At 34.0% G+C, this 22,340-nt stretch overlaps 1 protein-coding gene across 3 annotated transcripts in view; it reads left to right on the forward strand.

The window, feature by feature from the left end:
* LOC129001339 (casein kinase I-like) overlaps positions 1-22,340 on the forward strand; it is a 37,462-nt gene that overhangs the window by 6,024 nt on the left and 9,098 nt on the right. For all 3 annotated transcript variants that reach the window (XM_054428613.1, XM_054428614.1, XM_054428612.1), the window contains exons 4-7: positions 17,793-17,941; positions 18,799-19,027; positions 19,443-19,613; positions 21,066-21,214. In XM_054428613.1, coding sequence (XP_054284588.1) covers positions 17,793-17,941; positions 18,799-19,027; positions 19,443-19,613; positions 21,066-21,214 — 698 coding nt within the window. The remainder of the gene's footprint in view (positions 1-17,792; positions 17,942-18,798; positions 19,028-19,442; positions 19,614-21,065; positions 21,215-22,340) is intronic.

Raw genomic sequence — 22,340 nt, forward strand, 5'->3', positions numbered from 1 at the left:
CTCTATTTTAACACATATTCAGTGATCCAATAACTCTTCAGGGGGACGGTCCACAAGGAGTCGGAAGAAAAGCTTAAATGGAAGCATAGGTCAATATGCACATCAAATTAAAGGTCTTTTTTAGTAGAATACAATGCTGCAAACCGCACTTCAAAAGGTTGATCCTGCGCAAAACGGCAGATGTTCAAAGATTTCTTGAATCCGCCATTTTGAATCTTTGAACGACTGCCATTTTTTACTCAGGCATTCTTTTGAGCTTGAATTTACGGCATCGTAATCTACTAGTGAAGACCTTTAATTTGACGTGCATATCGACCTATGCTTACGTTAACAATTTTCTTCCGATTCCTAGGACTGTGCCCCCTCAGGAGTAAGCGTATAATAGCAATGTAAATTAAATGAATCTTTGAACAACTGTCATTTTGATCAGGATCAACCTTTTGAAGTGCGGTTTGCGGCATTGTATTCTACTAAAAAAGACCTTTAATTTGATGTGCATATTGGCCTATGCTTCCATTTAAGATTTTATTCCGACTCCTTGTGGGCCGTCCCCCTGAAGAGTTATTGGATCACTGAATATGTGTTAAAATAGAGTTTTATGCCCTGTAACTTTGTACCAAGTATTGTAGCTCTATCTGCATTATTTTTTTTAAATATTTAACTGTCCTGGGACTTTTTTACCACCCTGTAGATATGTATACAAATAATAATTTGAACTCTTAGAGAGAGCATTTTAATGTTATTAGAATAACGAAATGGGTTGTACATGTTTACTAGCGCTACTCAGCAACAAAAACCATTTAATTTATCTCTAAAATAGGTAGATATTCTTAAAGTGCACTGAGCAGCAGCCTAAAAAAATACTATGTAACTTACCAATATAGCTACAAAATGCTTGAACTCGCATTGTAACATTTGTAATTCGGCTTATATTTCTCCAGCAGATTATTTATCTGCAGAAGAAGTTTATTGTGCTCTTATCATGTCCAATAACATCCAAAGACAGAAACCTTGCCTAAAATGGTAGCCTACCTATCTTGAGAAATTATTTGCAGTATCCTATAGGCTATTACGGACCACTGCCCACTGGGTTGTTAACATGATTGAAAATAACACGACATTTCGGCTATAAAAAAGGCATAAAGAGTAAATACTATTTAAGCAGCTACTTAAAGTATATTCCACTAAACCTAACTTTCCGTAGATGAATTAGCGTAAGCCTTGAGAGTAACCGTTGATTTCGACGGGTTTCACCAAGTCATTCTCTAATTCTCTAGATTTAACTCTTACAGTACTTAGGCTATGAATTTCATCAGGGGTGGCTCCAGGAATATTTTTTTGGGTAGGCCTGACAAGGATCAAGAAAAAGTTTGATCGGGGACGAGAGGTTTGAAGAGCTTTGCCTGCAAAAAAAGGGGGGGGGGGTTTAAAAATTTAAATGCAAAATAATTAGTTTGAATGTTTTCTCTTTACTTACACATATAATTAAATTTATTTATAATTTTTCTGCCCTCTGGAGCCGCCCCTGAGTTTCATTACTTGAATTGTGTTAAATAAAGCCTACTCACTCAAGGCAAACCATCTTTATTCATCAACATCCATACATCTTCTTATTAAAAGAGTACTTTTATATGGGTCTACAACTATATAATAAGCTTCCTTTATCACTGGAAGAGGTGGAATCATTAAAAAATTCCGGTTACACTTACTGTCTTAGCTGTCAGACAATTGTTTTTACAGCATTGAGGATTTTTATCAGTCTGATTGTAGTGGACATAACTTATTGGCAGTGACATAACTTTGTAAATTTTTCTAATAACCTAACTTATTTTATACTTGTTGTTTTTATTCTATACTACACAACACAATGTATCTTTTGACAATTTACCTGCCTGAGTGGAGAAGCGCGCCGTAGGCGTTATGTGATGTATTTTAATAAATAAATAAGAATAACTCAGTCCAAATTAATAGCTAAAGTTGGAATCGGATAACTACGGCTGTAAAACCGAGCTCCACCGTGTCCATTCCGCGTCTGAACCGCCTCGTGTAGAATGGTTCAATGTGTTTCACGCGACAAAGATCCCACCAAGTGTAGTTTGAATACAATTTTAGCGCGTTCACGCTGGAATCCCTTCGCAGTTTTCACGTTTGTGTAGAATAGGCCTAAGAGATCCTAAGCTAGTAGGCCTACAGTATTTTGAAATTTTGTCAAGATTTAGCATAAAACATTAAAGATTTTCTTTCTCTGTATATTTACTTTCCTTCTAATTCAATTCTTGTTTTATTCGTTCAAAAAGGCTAATACACTTGTCTGATTGACTTATCCAGTGTATGCAATCTATGTGTGTGAATGTTAACATTTTATTTTAGTCTATGTAATAATTAATTGCTGAATAAAGGACTACTTCAGGCAGTTTTGAAATATATTTGACCAGTTTCTGCTCTGCTCAGTTCTTTGCCTTTGTTTATTTGGTTAGCTTTCCTAGTCTACCCAGTTTAATGATATTGTGCCATCGAAGCATAACATATTCCGGATGGCTCAGCATTTCCTGTTTAACCAGTCGAACAAAGCATTGTTGATTTTATAATTCGTTTCATGTTGAAGCTGTAAAGAACGTTGACCTTTTAGATAAATCATTGTAAACCTTAGTTAGACTATTGTTATAATATTTTCAAGTTTATACTAGAGTAGAAATGATGTTGGCATGTATAAACTTGTTCTCTCGAAGTATTTTAATGACACATCAAACATTCACCTTAGTAGCATTTATAGAGATATTCGATATAGAGACAGGCAACAATAATTAAATTTTAAAAAATAATACTAATTTTAGTAATTTTGAGTCCTGAAATCTAGAATTTGAGGTTATTTATTTTTGTTGATCCTATGAGAAATAGAATTTGCTGAACTATAAAGCTCTAATAACTCCACTGAATTCTTAGTTTGCATTACAATCTAGAAACATTTTCTCATTTTGGTTTGACAAAGAACATATTTTCTAAGCATTAAATATGACTCCTATAATATGATTATATAGTTTTATATGACTCTTTTCTTTACCTGTGATTCGTAATGAGCTAGACGAAAAAAAATAATAAGGTCGCTAAATTATGTAAAACCTACCAGTGATTATAAATACTCCTGCAGCATAAAACCTGCAGACTAAGCAAATTTCCATTTACCTGGCTGGATTTCTACTAAAATATTTTCTTAAAATTGTCAGATTTATTTCCTATTTAAATAACATTAATTTTAATGAGTAGGCCTACTTAGGTTTGCTGCTACAGGGAAGATATTGAGATGTGTTTTTTATTGCAATGTTGATAGCTTAGTATTAAATAAACAAAATTTCCAAATTTGGTTTAAATCTATGTTTATAATACCCCCGCCGCAGCAAACCTGCTGACTAAGCGAATTTCCATTTGCCTGATTGGATTCACACTAAAATGTCTCCTTAAAAATATCACATTTATTCCCTATTTAAATAACATTAGTTTAACGAGTACGTAGGTTTGCTGCAACTGGGAGGTTAAAAAGGTGTTTTTTTTAAGTGTTAATAGTTTAGTATGAAATGAATGCATTTCCCAAATTTGACCAAAATATGATCATAAACAAGCAAACTACAAGAGTTTACTTATTCTCCACAAGAATAACATGGGAATTTTAAATTTACAGTTTTTTGGAATTTTCTCCGTAACTATTAGACGCATAATAACGCTTCAATATACTAAATTATTTGTTTTTTTAAGCTCTACAAAATGGTTTGGGAATAAAATGCTAAATTTTAAGTTTTTAGGGTCAAAAATGGGAAAAACCAATTTTAGCCAAATAAAACCCCCCTAAACCCCTGTTCCCATAGTCCCATCATGCTGGTTTGCGAACTCGTTCGAATATACGTAGGTTTACACGTTTGTACCAAATTTCATCAAAATCGGATGATTTTTGCTCGAGTTATCGCGCTAACGGACACATATATATATTTATATTAATTTGAACGGATGGTGTTTTTGGTCTCTAGGGACCTCAAAACAAAAAAGTAAATCGGTCCCTGGTCCCTGGTCCAGGTCTTACCATGAGTAGGCCTACTACGGTAATAGCTTATTCCCTACAGGGGAAATTCGCTAAAAACAAATTTAATCATTCAATTTTAAATTTTATTTTGTTCAACTCCGCGCGACGGAATAAAATTAAGCGTTAGTAAATGTTAACAAAGTCAATAGAAAAATTGTAAACGTTGTTGGGTTTCTTCTTGAAACGAATACTAATCAAGATTTACTTCCAACAGCTACTAGAAGCTTTAAATGTTCACAGTTTGTAGCTTGAGATAGATTTATGGACATGTACAATGTCTATTTGTAGGTTTTCCGTTTGGAACAAACACACAAGCAAGACATATAAACTCATAGAAACCACCTCTTCAACTTTTCATTTATGATAGGTAATGGCCACTAAATCAGATTATCAAAATCCAATTATATTCTTGCGAAAAATTCGAAATGTGTCTTTGTGAACTTTTGAGTCTGGTGTACCTCGTAAATACAAAATAAGAATGGCCAAATAGTTCATAAAGCACAAAACGATGAAGAAACTTTAACTAAGCAGTGAATGTAAGGGACAAAACAAGAGGACATCACTAAGTAATTTGGCATAACAGTCAACACTGTATCAACAATTTTGAAAAATAAATTCACCTCAATCGTTTTGCTTAGGCCTACTTCTTACCTGTAGGTTGATCTCTGATGAAAGATTCTTGATTCTATTAATAAATTATGCTTTTAAGGATTGGTTTTATATGATCGGAAAATGGAAGTGTTTTAAACCTTTATAAATCAAAATTTTGAAAGCAGTTTTACAAAGATTTAAATTAAAAGTTAATGATTAACTCTTTATCCCTGTCGAATACCTAAAGGTTTATCTAAAGTAAGAGTATAGGTTTGCTGCGTAGCAGGTTATTTATCTATACGGTATAAGCGGATTTAACCATTGTGTTTGCAATGTTTTAAGTCGCGGTGGACTGGCTGCATTAAAAAGTTGTCAAGGTTGCCTCAATGCAAAACATTGGTTAGACAGATGTGTTTTGAATGTGTAATGTTTACACTGCAATATATTAGCTCATGTGACAAATATCGAGTTAAAAGAACAGATGGTTGGGCACTTAATGAGTTTATTTGTCTCTTGATGTGTCGCAACTCATTTAAAATTTTAGAATATAAGTATAGTTTATTTCCCTAAAAATAATGTTTGGGAAACGGAGTAGCCAGTTAATACTTTTAGTGGATCACTAAACGTTTATCTACATACTTATATGTTGTAAACAAAACATTCAAGGATGATATGTTTACACAATTTAAAACAAAAAGCATTATGTGATTTGTACAGAAGCAACAAGTATCTCTAAATTATAAGTGTGTTTGCATTAGCCGAGAGATATATATTTTACAGTTAGTCTGCAAAATCGTGCTTTAAAAAAATTAAAAATAATAATGTAAATTTTATACTCATTATTAAAATTTCAAACTTTGTGTGTAGTTAGTGAATTTAACTTGTATCATTAATTGTAATAGTTTGTTTGAACACTTTCAGAATTTTTTTAAAGCAGTAATTTATAAAAAGGTTAATTCACATTTTAAGTATTCTATATTTTTACGAAACTTTATTTGTTGTGTCACACGAAGTGAATTAAAAGATATTATATTTGTTTACAATTAGTACGCCTACATTAATTGGTAAAAATATCAAAACCATAAAATTCAACTCATAAGCACAACACATTATTCAAGTTGAACCATTCCAATAGCCCTTATAACATTATGCAAGCTATGCTAGTAATTTACAAGTGAAGTTGGCAATGATCAAGGCTGTTTAGTGGTTTCCTGCAGTAGATATTTATTGTTGTTTCACCTACTGTGATATTACATGTCTAGCCATCTTCCTCTGGGGTTATTGCCATGGGAAGTTTTCAAGGCCATGATCTCTGCCTCTCCCCCTCATTCTCTCTCTCCCTCTCTCACTCAATCTCTCTCTCTTACTCATTCTCTCTTTGCCAGTATTGTTACAGAATATCTCTAATTAACACCTTTCCTCGTTTGATAATGATCTATCGCCACATTACCTCACAAAGATGTGTGTTGCGTGTTTGCCTTGTGTAATCTTGGGAGAGAAAAGTTCCATTGAAATTACAAGAAAATTTAACAATTGGTAATTTGGTTGTTTTGAAATCATTATAAAGCGGTGAAAATATTTGTCTAGTGGTAGTGTAAATATTTTTGATTTATTACTGAAATTGTTTTGGTGGGTTATCATAAGTACCTGCAATATATCATTTTGGTTATTGGTCTTGTGGATTTTATTGGAACATCTTTACTTCACATGTTTGTGAGTTTTTACATTAGAAGTTTGAAGCCAAATTTTCTTATAAAGACATCTGCTCACAAATCATCTTTATTTTAACTTTGTTGTTGTTTTGAGTTAGGAAACAAAAACATCTTTATATCCTTATACTTGACTAAAACAGTTTTCCTGTTATCTATTACATTTGGCCTTTTACATTGCTAGTTTTATGGTTTTCAGCCAACAATACATTCTAAAGCCTAGTTAAGTAAACCGTCTGAATTAATTGTAGAAAATTATCAAAAGTGTTGCAATATATTGAAATAAAAAAAAAATAAGACAAAGGGCAAAATGAAATCCGATTAGCCCATTTAAAAAAAATCTACCAACCCACAAAATTTTGACTGACTTTGAGGTAAGTTACTTCTGTGCAAAATAATAAACACATTTCTTCACTAATGTTTTCCTTGAATACATAAAAACATTCAATTAGTACAAAAAACTATGAAACGCAACAATCTTTAATAACTCCTTAAATCTATATTATTTTTTGTTCCGTACCTATTAACAATACATATTTCTGGTGTATTCGGTAGCAAGAGAGAACTCAAGAGTAAATGCATTTGATTTTCCAGTGTTGTCTAAAACCCGGTAAGTAGAACACAATGTTTCATTGTAACTCTCAATTTCTTAGGAATCATCAGTTGTATCAGTACTTCTTAGTAGGCTAGTTATCTGTTTACTAAGTACTTGAGAGTAGAGTTTTACTCCTAGGTTAACCAAACTGACTCAGTCCCTTATCTCTTATCTCAGTAGTTAGCTCTATATCAGTTATAATTCAGCTTAGGATGAATTCTTTTGCTAGAACGCTCTTAAGAATGAATCATACTTTTACAATATCAACAGCGCTTGATGTACCAATCGTTAGTGTACCAATCTGTCTTTACAAAAGCTCAAGTTTTTGTGTCCCATCTTTTTCTTCTAGTTTTCATAGGCCAATTTGAAATTTCCTTATTTTTCAAATCACACCAATAAGGTTTAAACAAAAAAATGTATTTTGATATATAGTGTTATTCAAGATAATTTATAATTTTTCAGACATGACACAAAAGATATGTGTTAGTCATTATACATTAGCTGTAAAACATTCTTCGACCTTACACTTTTAAACAAATATTTACAGTTTTGGCAAAACCTAATTATGACCATTTTAAAATCAATAGTTTGGCAAGTTGCTTATAATTTTGTGTAACTAACATAGATAAAAACAATCTGCGTTGGTTAAATAATCCAATCTTACGTCACAGTAATATGGAAGTGCTTATCACAAAATGCAAACTTGTTCACACGTTTCATATCTTGGATGTTTACCATCTCTTTGATTTATCTTATTTCCTAAACAATACTTTGAATAGTATGCAATCAATCCATGCTGTACCTACAGTTTAATATAGAACACTATATTTAAGCAGTATACATCGTTTCCCTTGTTTTTTTTACATAATAACTGATTTGTTCAGCCAAATCGCCAAGATGTAGTGCATCCGCTAAGTCAACATATTAAAATCAATTGACTTGAAATAAAATTATATATAACCTGTTTAGTTTGGTTACCTTAATTTTACGTTTTAAACCAAATTAAAACCTTGTTTTTCTTTGGTGAAAATTAAAGAGCTCATTGAAATTTGGATCAAGTATAAACATTTTGAATCATATAAAAAATACTGACATTAAAGTGTTGTTAGTACCCTTTCTGAAGTATGTAAATAAACTTACAGGTTAGATTCACTGGAGTGAGAGCTAGTTGTTCTGTTTAATGTAACTGCCTTAGCCTTCTTTCACACCAGTGCGGTGCGGGCCCGTCCCGTACCGTTGATGCGGGATGTCCCGGAAGGCCTTTTCACTCTAGCTGTCCGGATCTGGGCGTTTCCAGGCTGAAACTTAGTGATTTTTTTTGTGTATTTGTGAAATGAATAAAAGAAAGGTGGTTATGCTTTTTAAAATAAAGCACAATACTCCCTTACTAAATAAGTTATTTGGATCGAAGCCGTGTGTGTTAAATTGCCAATGCATTGTATTTTTAAAAGACATGGTAACAGCTGTGGGTTAAAGAAAGGCAGATCCCCCGATATAGGACGGTCCTGCACCGGACCAATATAAGCCGGCCTTTAAATAAGCTGTTGTAAAAAAAGCTAATAACATTTTTTATAAAAATTTAACCGTGCAAATGGAAGATGGTTTGCTGGGGCGGGTATATTGTCCCACATCACTTGCCTTCAAACCAAACCAAAATCTAATTACTGACCAAATCAAAATACAATTCTTAATCAAACTAAAATATAGTTCTTGTCCAAGCTCCAAACTAATAAAGTGCTCGATATAAATTGTTTCCTCCATATCGAAAACAACAAATCCTAACAAGTTAACAAGGGTACTACAAAATCAACCACTCTCGAACACTAATTTGCAGACTGTTAAAACTACTGATTTATGTACGGGCGAAACCAGCCTGTCCCACACAAGTGTGATAGCTTTGTATTTTTCTTGTACCAAAATAATAAATAATTTTTGAATAAATTTGATAAAATTTAACCTTATTTAGTCACAATGCAAACGTAATTTTTTTTGTTAACTGTTAAGTTAGGTTACAAGAAGAAAAAAAACATACTGTATTTAAATATCAAACACAGAACATTACATGAAAACTTGTTGTAACTGTACAACTTCAGTAACTCAAGCCTTTTGCACATATCTGTCAAGGTAGTTTCTAATATGGGCTTGTGAATCATTTCCTGAATGCAAGGTTAGGTTAGTTTACCCTGTGAGTATAACAACACTCGTTAACTTCTGATAAGGAAAAGCAAGTAGGCTACCTGTACTGATAAGGAAAAAAGACAGTCTACCGTAGTTGGCAAATTTTATACTGGTTTACGGTTAATTAAGGATTTTTGGATTTCGTGCAAACTGATTCAGTCACATGTCATGTAAATAAAAACTGGTGGGTGGTATAAAATAGAATGATAATATATATATTTAAAAACACACATCTAGCAATGTTGAGTAATTTAAAAAATAAGTATTGATGTGGAAACTATTTTATAAAATTCATATTTTTGTCTAAAATTCATATTTTTGGCTCCTGAACTATTTTGGACGACAATAGGTTTACATACCTCCGTCAAATAGTCCCAACGATTAAATTGCTCAGTAGCTTGTACATGTTTTGTTGCGAAGAAAACATTTTCAAATCCTGCAACTCGTCAAAAACACAATTTAAACAAACACATCACAAATATAAAAATGGTACGAATACACAAACCTTGCGCCACACTGGAGTAATTCAGTATTATGATAGCTCCTAAATGTTTGTGTATTCGTACCGTTTTTATATTTGTGTTGTGTTTGTTTTAATTGTGTTTTTGACGAGTTGCAAGGTTGGAAAGCTACTGAGCACTTAAATCGTTGTACTACAGAGGTAAACCTATTGTTGTCTTAACTATTTTCCGTATTAAAAACTAAGTTTGTACCAATATAATGTTGTATCTTGCTATTTATTAAGAACCTGCCATGTAATTGACTACGGTGCAATAATGTGTAGGATACATTTACTCTAATTTAACATGAACTCTATTTACGTTTTATAAAGATAATGTCATTGACTATTCACAGAAGAGACTTCCCATGCAATCTGTTGAGATGGTCACCAACTAATGACAATATTTTGTGTTAAGTGATAAATCAATCAGCTGTTTGCCATGATACTGCATTGGTTTTAGTTAATATTCAACCCATTACACTAGTAAACTCTCTGAAATTCATCTATTTTCTTGGCTTAAAAGTTTCATATCACATGGGAAGTCTATTCTGTGTACAGTCAATGATACTGTAATATCAATTGAATTCTGCCATACAGCTGATTGCAGATACATTAATTGAAGTGAATTCATAATCAAATTCATATTTATTCATGAGGAACATGTGAATGTATATTGAATGGTGTCAATTACAAACTAAACTATTAACCTTAAAAAGTATCAAGATTTTAAAAAAGCAAAAAAATTTTTGACCAGACAAGTGGTACAGGCGATTTTTAATTCACACATGGTAAATCAAATATGTATTCATTTTCTAAAGCAGATTTAAAGAATCGTGTTATTCTGCGTCCTCATCCGATCATAAAGAGTGGGCAAATCAACTACAGTTGTACTACTGTGAAGATGCATCAGTTGAGGATGGTTGGAGTAGTGTTTGCTAGGTTTGTTTGGTTGTGTAAGTTGAACAGCGTAGCTATGGATTAGCAATGGTAATGTATCTAGTGCAGTCTCACACGTAGGCACTGTCTAGTGCCTAGCTGTCCCTCAAATACATCTACAGTAGGTCTGTGATGAATAAATGTAAATGCACCATCTGTCAATTTAAATTTCAATATTACTTTTCAATCTAAACACTAGGCTGTGATTAAACACCAAGTTTGGCTGTTGTACAAGTTTACGACTGTGTATGTGTTTTGTATGGAAGACATTCACATAATTTAAACTGAATGTTATGAAAACCCTGAAAACTGAAATAATAGGGAGACCATTTAGTTCAATTGAGCCTGTTTGGTCAGAACCATTAGCATACGCATTACACACGAGGGTGAGGGTAACTGACGTATTGGTTAGAGTGCAGTGGACGTCTATCACCATTTTTTTTTACTATCTGATAATAATAATTGGGGAAACTTTCTCCGATCCCATCCCGATCCGACACCGACAGAAAAAGTGTTTATCCAATCAATGGTAAAATTTAGCCTAACCAAAAACCAAATTTGTTGGTTGTGACAATCAACATTTTGCCTCATGAACATTGCTGAAGCACAATACAATGCAAATTAAAAATGTCATGTTGAATAATAAGAAAAAAACATATGCCCTTCTTACTTGAATAGATTTTGTCATATGTACTGTACATACTGCAATGCAGCGAGTCTACATGACGATTAAATGAGCAAATAAAAAAATAAACAGCTAGATTAATAACATTTTAAAGATGAAACATTTGATTTCCTAAACCCACATGTATCTTCTTTGCTTTTTCTCTGTTTTATTATTTTGTTGTTTGTAGTTTCCTTGTTTGTTTCTCTGATTTGAATTGGGATTTAGTTGTGTAGTTTTACTCTTTTCAATACAGTACAGTATTTGATTTTGGAAGGAACCAGGAAGAAAACAAACTCTTTTTAATTTAACTTAAGAAAGAATAAGAATATTTTATTTTCTCCATGTTGGAACTATTTTGAGTCAAAGCCAGATTCAGGCCCGTTTTTGACCCTGTCAGCGCCCTAGGCACATCTAATAGTTAGCGCCCCTTTGCAATATATATATATATAACAGGGTGTCCACCGACCGGGAAATCCGGGAATCATGCGGGGGATTTTTGAACCGTGAATGTTGTATTTATACCTGGAGTTTTCAATTTACCGTGATCGCGCATGACAAAAGTGACGTTTCCGTGATCGCGGGAGACGATAATATGTCTACACACGGCCGCAAAGGATGATCAGAATTTTCCGCGATTGCAGAAGACTATGATGGTATCTACAGAGCCGCAACGGATAATTAGAGTATTGCCGCGATCACAGAAGACGATGATAATGTCCACACGACTGGAGGACATTATTAACATTTTCCCGCAATCGCAGGAGACGATTACGGTGTCTTCACAACTGCGGGAAACGATTACGATGTCTACAGAACCGCGGAATACAATAATGATTTCTACACGGCCACTAGGGATGATCACAATAATGCCGCGATCGCTCAAGACGATGATAATGTCCACATGACCGCGGGAAAAGATCAGAATTTTGCCTCATTCGCCGAAGACGGATATCTCCACATGTCCGCGGGAGATGATTACCATTTTGCCAATCGCGGGAGGCAATCACTATGTCCAAACGACCAACAGGGACGATATAATGATGTCTTCACGGCCGCGAGGGGTGATCAGAATTTTATCGCAATCGCGCAAGACGATGATTTTGGCCACACGATTGCGGGAAAAGGTCAAAATGCTGCCTAATTTGCGTAAGAGGATGATGACCTCCACAAGACTGAGGGAGATGATTACCGTTTTTCTACAATCGCGGGAGGTGATTACTATGTCCACACAACCGTGGGGCACGATATGATGTCTTCACGACCGCGAGGAGTGGTCAGAATTTGACCGCGATCGCGCAAGATGAGGATAATGTCCTCACAACCGTGGGAAAATATCCGAATTACGCCTCATATGCGGTAGACGATGATAATCTCCTCACGACCGCTGGATATGTTCATATATTGCCTCGATCATGGAAGACGATAATTTTATGTCCAAACGACCTGACTGCAGAAAATAGTAAGAATCTTGCCGCAAACGCGGGAGACGATTACGATGCCTACACGGCCGCGAGGGGTAATCAGAAGTTTACCGCAATAGCATGCAAATACTACCACGATTTTTTTTTTAATTTCCAAATTTTTGGCGCCCCCAAAAGAAGCCAATCGCGTCGCGCCCTAGGCACGTGCCTACCGTGCCTATTCGGTAAATCGGCCCTGGCCAGATTGAAATAGCACATTTTACAGTTAAAACTGTTTTTGGACATTATAGCTCACAGATTAGGCTTACTGAGGTTAGTCAGATAAGCTGGAAGGAAAGTTAAGATATATTTACCTTTCTGTGGTTTAGTCAGAGTGCATCACTGATATAGAAAGATAAGATTTTTTAAAGCTTTCAGTACAGTAGGTGGTTTAACTTTTAAAACTCACAATTAGTTATTTTATTTAACATATTTTAAAGTTTTAAGGCATTTAATAACCTTGTTGGAGTAGTGTTTTGTTTCAATACTATACTACAAAATCTTTATTTTATCATTTTCCTTGATCTAATTTTAGACTGTCTTATTCCTTGTCATATAAGACTTTAAATGTTAAGGAATTGTATTTATTATGACCAATGGGATAAGCTTTTTATCCTACTTAGATTTTGTTCAACGATTATCTATTATTAACAAATTATGTGTTCTATTAAATAACCTAATTGAACTTGACACCATCACTCTTTTTATAAAACCATTATCTGTAACTTTCTCCTCATATAATAATTAAAGAACAAGACCAACTCCTAAAAAATACATCTGTTGAAAATATCCATCATTAAAAAAATCAAGTTTAAAAAACCAAGTTATTAAACAAATATTCCAAGTATAATCAAGTGTCTCTGAAAAATATTGATTTTAAATTTGATGTTAAGGCTATTTTTTGTGAAATTATAGTTTTGTAATCTACTATCCAATTTTAACTTAAAAAGCTGAACAAACTAAGTTATAATATTTTTCCCTCACACAGGCGTGACATTTAAATTTTGTTTTTCTTCAATTTTAAATTTACAAGCACTAAACTCATCCTGATTATTTGTGTCCTTGCAACCAGATAAGTATTCACAACAACAAACTTATGCTCCTTAATTTACATTTGTTGGTTTACTTTGAGAAGTACCTTTTTAGTACTTAAAGTTTTATAATTTACATTGTTGTAACATGGAGTTTATTACAAAGGATGACTGTAATGCAATACAACTCGTGCAGCCAAGTTTAGGATGTAAGGATTTGTTATACAGGACGAGTTGTTTTACCAAAGTCAAACGTTTGAGGTCCAGTCACACCAATGACATAACATTAGCATTCCAATCTCCATGTATCGAGACTAGCCTCAATGACCTCTCGTCTTGCAGTGACAATTCAGTATTCAGTTATATATGTTTTTTTCGGTTGCCTTGTTTTCTTGAAGATCATAATATTATTCACTGGTGCACATTTTTCCAGTATCTTCCAGGATTACATTAAAATACAAAACTACATTCTACTATTTTTTTACACAACACCAGTCAAAACCCTACACAAAAACCCCACTTTGGTAGCAGCAAAATATTTAAATTAAAACCCCTTCCAGCCAATAGTATTTCCCGAATCCCTCACAATTTTAAACAAAACTCAATCTAAAGCCATAGCCAAGATACAGGAAAGCTCACATAGTATAAACATGTAACCGGATCTGGACCTGACAGCCTGCCAAACATAAAAGATTCAATCATTTTAAAACTATTTATTAAATATAATTCGGAGAAACTAAAGCCCAGTCCATCCACACCCCTGACACTGTCAGTCAAACTGTCCAGGTTTAGCACTGTGATGCGAGTGAACGTCTCGGAACAGAACTCTCGACCAGCATCTACTGCCACCGTTTAATCTGGAATATAATCATCATATTATTCCCAGTACATATTTTCCCAGTATCACCAGCCAAAACCCCACACAAAAACTCCACTTTCATAGCAGCAAAATAGCTCAATTAAAAGGGTCATTAGTGTAGTAGGGTTTCAGATCTTGACTATTAAGTGAATTTGTTTTCTCCTCATACAGAATTGATTCTCTCATGTAAAAGTTATTACTGTTAGAATTACCGAATTTATAAAACCGTCTTGTGAGCATTTGATATTCAGAACAAGTTGTTTGTAAGTGTCAAACGTTTCTCTTTACTTACACATTCAGTTTGTTCTGACCAATGACAGATACCGCGTAGATTCCCTTCACTGTCATAATTCCATCGTTCTCTGACCCCTGATTGTTTATTTATTGACAAAGGTTGACATGGATAAGAAGCGGTAGGCCTACTACAGTAGAACCTCGATAGTTCGACATTTTGTGGACTTAAGGGGTGTCGAACTACTGAAATGTTGAACTATAGAGAGTAAATTGAGTTAATATACAGGAAAGTAAAAACACAAGTTTTAGGCCTATATAGAAATCGCCCAAATTTATTAAATACTAAAAAGCTTAACAATTTCACTGTTCATTAGTCTCAAGTCAACAATAAATTACAAATTAATGTTCAAGTCAGCTTATATCACAATAGTAACCATTATATCACCAAATATCACTTGATAAGATAGCTCAGCCCGTGTCGAACTACAAGGAGTGTCAAACTATCGAAGGTTTACTGTATTATCGTTGACTGTAAATCCTTAACGGTATTATGTTAGAACTCAACTGGTTCAAAGTGATTTAAATAAATGCTCCCCCACCATCTCAATTTTTTCCTCATTGACAAACATAGCTCTAAATATGTTATGTGCAAACTCAAAATATATTATTGCATATATATTTTTTATGTGGTAGGTACCTTATAATTTATACTAGGTTTAAAAAAATATATTTTTAACTATATGACTACAGTTTATGATTTTAAATTTTGATTTTGAAAATAGATTACACGTGAGCTAACTATTCATATACCGTAGTTGGTTAGTAGCTACACTAAACAATCTTAATTTATTAAAAAATTACAGGAATAGTTTATATTTGTCCAAATCTAGTAACAATCAACCCAATCAAAGGTGAACAATTTATTGAACACAATAGTAAGTGAAAGAATATTTCAGTTCTTCTTAGTGTTTAGATTGTGGAAGGCTCATCTTTCGTACTAGTTTAGCTACAAACTAACAACATTCTATTAAAAAAATATTTGTTATATTTTTTAAAATGTCAACACTGAATGGCAAAAAATTAATGACAAAAAAAATAAGTTTCAATAATATTCAGAGTAGAACCTCAGTAACAAGACCCTTGATAACAAGTCACCTTGGATAACAAGAGTAATTTTCTAATACCCTTGATTTCATAATATGCTTAATATAATATGTTATTGCAAACCTCGATAAGAAATTAATCTTAAAAACATTTCTTATTTGGCAATCCCTATGAGAGACTTGTTATCGAGGTCGTATGTAACTTTAAATCTTTGTCTAGACTTTGTCCAAGACCTGTTACATATAGGGGTTGGTGATGTACTGATATGCGTCACTGTCAGTTATTATAAAACCGTGGCTTGCATAACAGTAATAAGAAAATGCTGGAATGTCCAGATTATTGGATTCATAACGTCAACAGTCGACAACGTCTCTCCAACACAACTCGGTTACACAACGGTGACAGAAAACACGCAAACACACGTGACGCATTTCGTTTATTTGCCCTTTAGAATGACGTAGTCTGATTTATTGGAAGTAAAACTAAAAGTCACCAATTGCTTTCGGAATCACTTAATGTTATTGGGAAAGACGTTTTTTGTATTTTTACAAATCAGTTTAAGTTATTGTATGTTTTTATTTTATTTGTTGTAATGTTTTGCATACCAAGTGATATAAATCTTGAAGTAAATCTACATAATTCCGTATAAAAATAAGGTGTCTCTCTTTCTCCCTCTTTGCATCTTGCAAAAACAAGCTTGAAATAATTAACCTGAAATTTCAGATATGTTACTTACCAATGATGACTATTAGTATATTCAGTTTTGATATAGACTTGAGGATATGCTCTTGGGGCTCCAAGTTCTGAGGCAGCATCTTTATCTAACTACTTTAGTTAGTATCAAGGCTTATACTGTCTGATCTATATATTTTCATTTCATTTCATTTAATTTCATTTAATTCATATATTGTAACTGAAAACGTGGAAAGTAAATCTTTGCATTAGCAATTTTTGAGTTTGTATGAGTTGTTTTTGAATCTCCACTAATTTATACAGTACACCTTTCTTAGGCATTGTACCTATATTCTAAACTATTAATTTTTTAATTTTTGTGGGTTAAATAACCCTTGTTGCAAAGTAAAAATAAATATACTTTTAACTGAAATGGCGACCATACGATGGTAGATATTGTAAGTCAAGTATGAATGGAAATGAGTGTATTTCTATAGAGTGGTCGATTCATAAAAAAATGAGGTGCCGCTACTGCAAACTATTAAATGTGATCTTTACCTATTTATGACAGTATTTTCATCTTCCTGAAAGAGAGGTACCGGTACTCGGTTCCGCCGCGTTCCCCACAAATCAAAAACTGCTTCTATGTGATACAAAAAAATTTCATATATTAAAATAGTGGGTGTTAAAAATTATTTTCTTGATCTTGTCTTGTCTTTGAATTAAAAACAAAATATATTTACCAAGATTGAGAGGAATGTTTTTGCAATGAGTGTGATAATTAAATTACCAACAAAGTTAGCATCATTAAAGAGTGCAAGGGAATAGTTATAATTTACTTAACAAGAAAATTATAATGATAGGGAAAATACTAAAAGAATAAGTCAACTTTGACTCTGCCCAAACTTAGCGGAGTTTGGTTATGAAACTCCTGGCAACGTAAAGAATTTACGAAAGAATGCCATATTGCGTCTTAAGTCTTGTTGTGGCCCGATGTGTTGACTGGTCAAAATCGATTGGTGTATACATATATATTTACCGTCTTGTAATGGTTAGAGTCTTAAGTGTGGATGTATCATAAAGTGTTAGAAAGTTATAGTTTCTATAGCCAAAACAGACCTATGAATTTTCAGATGAGAATGATTGGCTGGATTCTATTTTAATGTGGGATGTTTGTTACAGTCGGCATTCCCACTATAAAGTGGTGCGGCTCGGAAGGTGACTACAATGTGTTGGTGATGGAACTGCTTGGCCCGTCACTTGAGGATTTGTTCAACTTCTGCTCACGTCGTTTCTCCCTCAAGACCGTGTTGCTTCTAGCGGACCAACTGGTGAGAGGCAAATTCTCTGGTAGAACGAGAGTATGGATAGATTCCTGTTTACCCTTTGGCTCTGAGGAGCAATGTCGGGCACAAGAGTAACATAACCAAACTTTTGCTTTCTTTAACCCAGTAAACGTTGTTTGGTGCTATACGTGACATGTGCTGTAATAAAAGGATTGAGTTAAAGAACTATTACGCTTTGGGATTTTGGGTAGCCAGTGTTGTTAGGGAATTAGACAGTTAGAGCTGAGCAATGGAAGAGCAGTGCTAGACGTCTCCCCATCCAGGAGACTACAATGGAGATTGAGGCATTTAAATATTGAGGGATTGAATAGCCTACTTACTGGCAGTAAGTAATTATAACTCTTCACAAACTAAATACTTGACAAAGTACAAAAGATTATAAAGTAACAGTACAAATCAGTCCTAAATGATTTGAACTAACTTGTTTCATAAAATAAGTAGTTTACACTGAAACTGCAGGGGTGTATTTCATGGTAAAAAATCAAGAATCTTGGGAAATCGCTATTCTACCAATAACATCTTAACATCAGCCTTCGACTTCTATAACTGTAAAAAGATTATTCAGCCAATAACTCACTGATTTGAAAATCACTCCAGGAGCTACATAACTGTCTGCCAACCATGGATACAACTCCTTGGCCAACAAATATACCCTGATGTTTTTATAAAAGAGGTGGTACTGAAGCTCATGCATCAGCAGATTAAACTCAGTTTCCTCAAATAGATTGCAGCACATGCTTCAGCCATTACATAGAGTTATGTTTGGTCACTATTGCATAGTTTAAGTCTAGTTATCACGATCACTTGTTGATGTTTTACATAATATATGCTTAATGTTTCAGATAAGTCGGATAGACTATATCCACAGTCGCAACTTTATCCATCGGGACATCAAGCCTGATAACTTCCTCATGGGCCTCGGCAAGAAGGGCAACCTGGTGTACATAATAGATTTTGGACTGGCCAAGAAGTACCGGGACGGACGCACGCACCAACACATCCCTTACCGGGAGAACAAAAACTTGACGGGGACTGCGCGATACGCGAGCATCAACACTCATCTAGGCATTGGTGAGCTTTTTTTATTGCTTGCTGATATTATAACAATTCATCAATAAAATTGACTGGTGAATAATCAGCGTCTAAATAACAAGATTTTAAAACAAAATAAGAACATCAATAATTAGTTGCAGTAATGAAAATCATAGCAAAAATATTCATTGTAAAATACCATTATAAGAAAACCCTTTTTGGCTTTCACCAAGACAATTTTAGACATTACTGCTAACAAAACATTTAGGGCATTACTGAACTACTGACTTAGGTGAAATCACCTAATCACATTGTGGTTTATTTGTACAGTACACATTTTAAAGTTGTAAACTTTAGAATTGATCCCATATCACTTACGATCATGATAATTAAACTTGAGACTAATTTTAAAGGTTGGTTAGCAGTAGTGTTGATTACTTGTCTGTTTGTGCAGAGCAAAGCCGGAGAGATGACTTGGAGTCGTTAGGCTACGTGTTGATGTACTTCAACCGTGGCTCTTTGCCGTGGCAGGGGCTAAAGGCAGCCACCAAGAGGCAGAAGTACGAGCGAATCTCTGAGAAGAAGATGTCCACCCCCATAGAGGAGCTGTGCAAAGGATATCCTGGTAACCAAACTCTAGAACCTATTAAAACTATGATTAGGCTACAGTTAATCCCGTCTAACCCCACTCTGGGTTCACCAAAACCATAATAAAATATTTAAATCAATTGGCAAATTAACTAGGCAATGGGAATAGTTAAAAGTTGCACAGGTAGTTGCTCTGGCATGGTTAACACAATTTCATGAAGCAGACGACACAGATCTCATACTGTGATCAATATCAAATAAATATCAGAAAACAACTGTCAATTATCTAAAAAAAATAGGTTTTGTGTATTCAGTTGTAGATTTTGAATATTACAGTACAGTAGACTCCCTCTTATCCGGACTCCTCGGGATCAAGGCCAGTCCGGATAACGGTATTTTTGATTAAACTGATGTGTCCCCAAAAACTCATTAAAACGGACCGTTTAAATGCATACTGTACAGTGTTTGACTTAAATTTAGGAGAGCATTATATTTAGACACGTAATCCGGTGTCTAAATACCGGGGTTTGAATCACTGGTCTCAAATCCTTCCCACGAAAAGAGTTGTTTCAGTACCGCCCACTTCCTGCCGATCTAGTCCGGTTAATCCGATGTGATGATAAAAATTGTCAAATTAAAGAGATGTAATTTCCGCCGAGTGTAGTCTGGTTAAACCGATGTCTGGTTAAAAGGTGTTCGGATAAGAGGGAGTCTACTGTAATTCAAAGACAAGTAAACATGTAAACAAAGTCGGGGTTCTTTTTACAAGAATAGTCTTTAAATTCCAACTATTGATTAACTGAAAAATAGGCCATCTCATGTGGTCCAACTCCCTTATTTCTGGTTTATCTGTTATTATTTTCAGCCGTTCATTTTATTTATTTATTATCCCAATGGTACACAGGATTTGTCTACAAAGCTAAACCTGATCTCCCGTAAAAGACCCCAATATTATGGTCTAGACTCATTCACAAAAAAGCACCAAATATTGTATTACCAATATTTTTACTTGCTACTGTGTAGTTTCATTTATATTTGTAAAATATGATAAACAATCCATTTTTTTTACTAATATAAATGTTTCATGCTAATCTTGTGTCTTGTGGCCTACATTATATTACATCTTATCTTACAGTGACTTAGTTAGATTTCACCGTCTTCAAAATTAAATCTTGCATAATTTACACATATTTTACTAGTGATTTATCTCTGAAAGTTGCTTGATAAGATCTCAATAATCCCCTGATCGATTCTTGGTTTTAATACCCACCTCAAGTGCGGGGTTTGGAAAACAGGACTTGACATTTTATAAGTAAATGAAATAGTTTAAATAATAATGAAGATGGGATGGGTACACAACAGAAGTTACTGACTGTGTTCCTGAATGTATTCTAAGCAAAGTGCGCTTTTCTCAGAAAACTATTGAACGTACAAGTGTCTTGAAGTTAGAACGAGCAGTGCAGTTATTGAAAGTTTTGTCTGTGTACAGCTGAGTTCCCGACGTATCTCAACTACTGCCGAACACTGAGGTTTGAGGAGCGGCCCGACTACTCATACCTGCGTCAGCTGTTTCGCACTCTCTTCCACCGTCAGGGCTTCACCTATGACTACGTCTTTGATTGGAACATGCTCAAGTTTGTAAGTGCCCTAGTTTTCTTATTTATCCACTGAATAAAAAATTAGAAACCGTGGTTATGCCTAGTATGCATAGAGCAATGTGGCATGATATTAATTGTAAGTTTCCTTTGGTTACAAACCTGTTTGAATAAAAGGTATACAGTACACTCCCGATTAATCGAGGTTGTTGGGACCGAGACTACCTGTACCGAAAATCTCAGATAACACGGAGGTTGCGTAGATTTTGAGGTTAGGGTTTCGGTACCTTATTATGGAGTCAAATACTTGTAAAATATATCTTTAAACAACACATAGCAAATAAAAATGATTTTTATGTAACCTTTTTCCCAAATATCGTAGGATTGTTAAAGAAAAAAATGACACATTAAACATGTTCAACACCTTTTTAATCGTCTTGAAAAACTTAAAAGACAGTAGCCTAGTATTAGAATTATGATAAAAACCAACACACACTACATTATTTAAAACAAAACAATAAGGTGGATCCTTCTAGTTTAAAAGGCAGAAAATTACATTTTCAAGTTTGACGTGATCTATATCTTGACACAATCATGTCTACATTAAAACATAGAAATGCAGTAGACTGACTGACACTGCTATTGTTTATGATTATGTTCTGCAGACGACTCGTCCACTCCAGTTTGCCATTGGTAGCCGGCCAACCTAGTTCCATGTGATTTTAATTTTTAAGGTTTTTGCGGTTCATTCTAACTTTTAAAATTAAAATAAAACGTAATAATGGTTATTCCAAGTACTATATTCGTTTCAATAAATCGTAAATTATTTGCTATTTTTACGTTTCTTTAAATAGGAAAATACTTTAATAAAGTAATTATTGTTTTCCCACTGAAAATCCAAATAAATATTTAGGCCAAAAACAACCTCGGATAACCCGAGGGCTCGGATAACCGGGGCTTGGATAACCGGGGCTTGGATAATTAGGAGTTTACTGTAGTAAACGTAATGCAAATTTGCATATGTCAGCAAGGGGTTTATTTATATTATGATATTAGATTCAATGTTTACAGGAAATTCAGTAGACATATTACTAATATTATTTTGCCTAGTATGTATAAAAATATCTGCTTAGGAACAAAGAATAAAGAAGCCAGTAGTCTTTGTTTGC

This window comes from Macrosteles quadrilineatus, unplaced genomic scaffold (genome assembly GCF_028750875.1).
Source record: "Macrosteles quadrilineatus isolate MER2022 unplaced genomic scaffold, UCM_ALF_1.0 Scaffold_8__2_contigs__length_117827958, whole genome shotgun sequence".
Classification (NCBI taxonomy): domain Eukaryota; kingdom Metazoa; phylum Arthropoda; class Insecta; order Hemiptera; family Cicadellidae; genus Macrosteles; species Macrosteles quadrilineatus.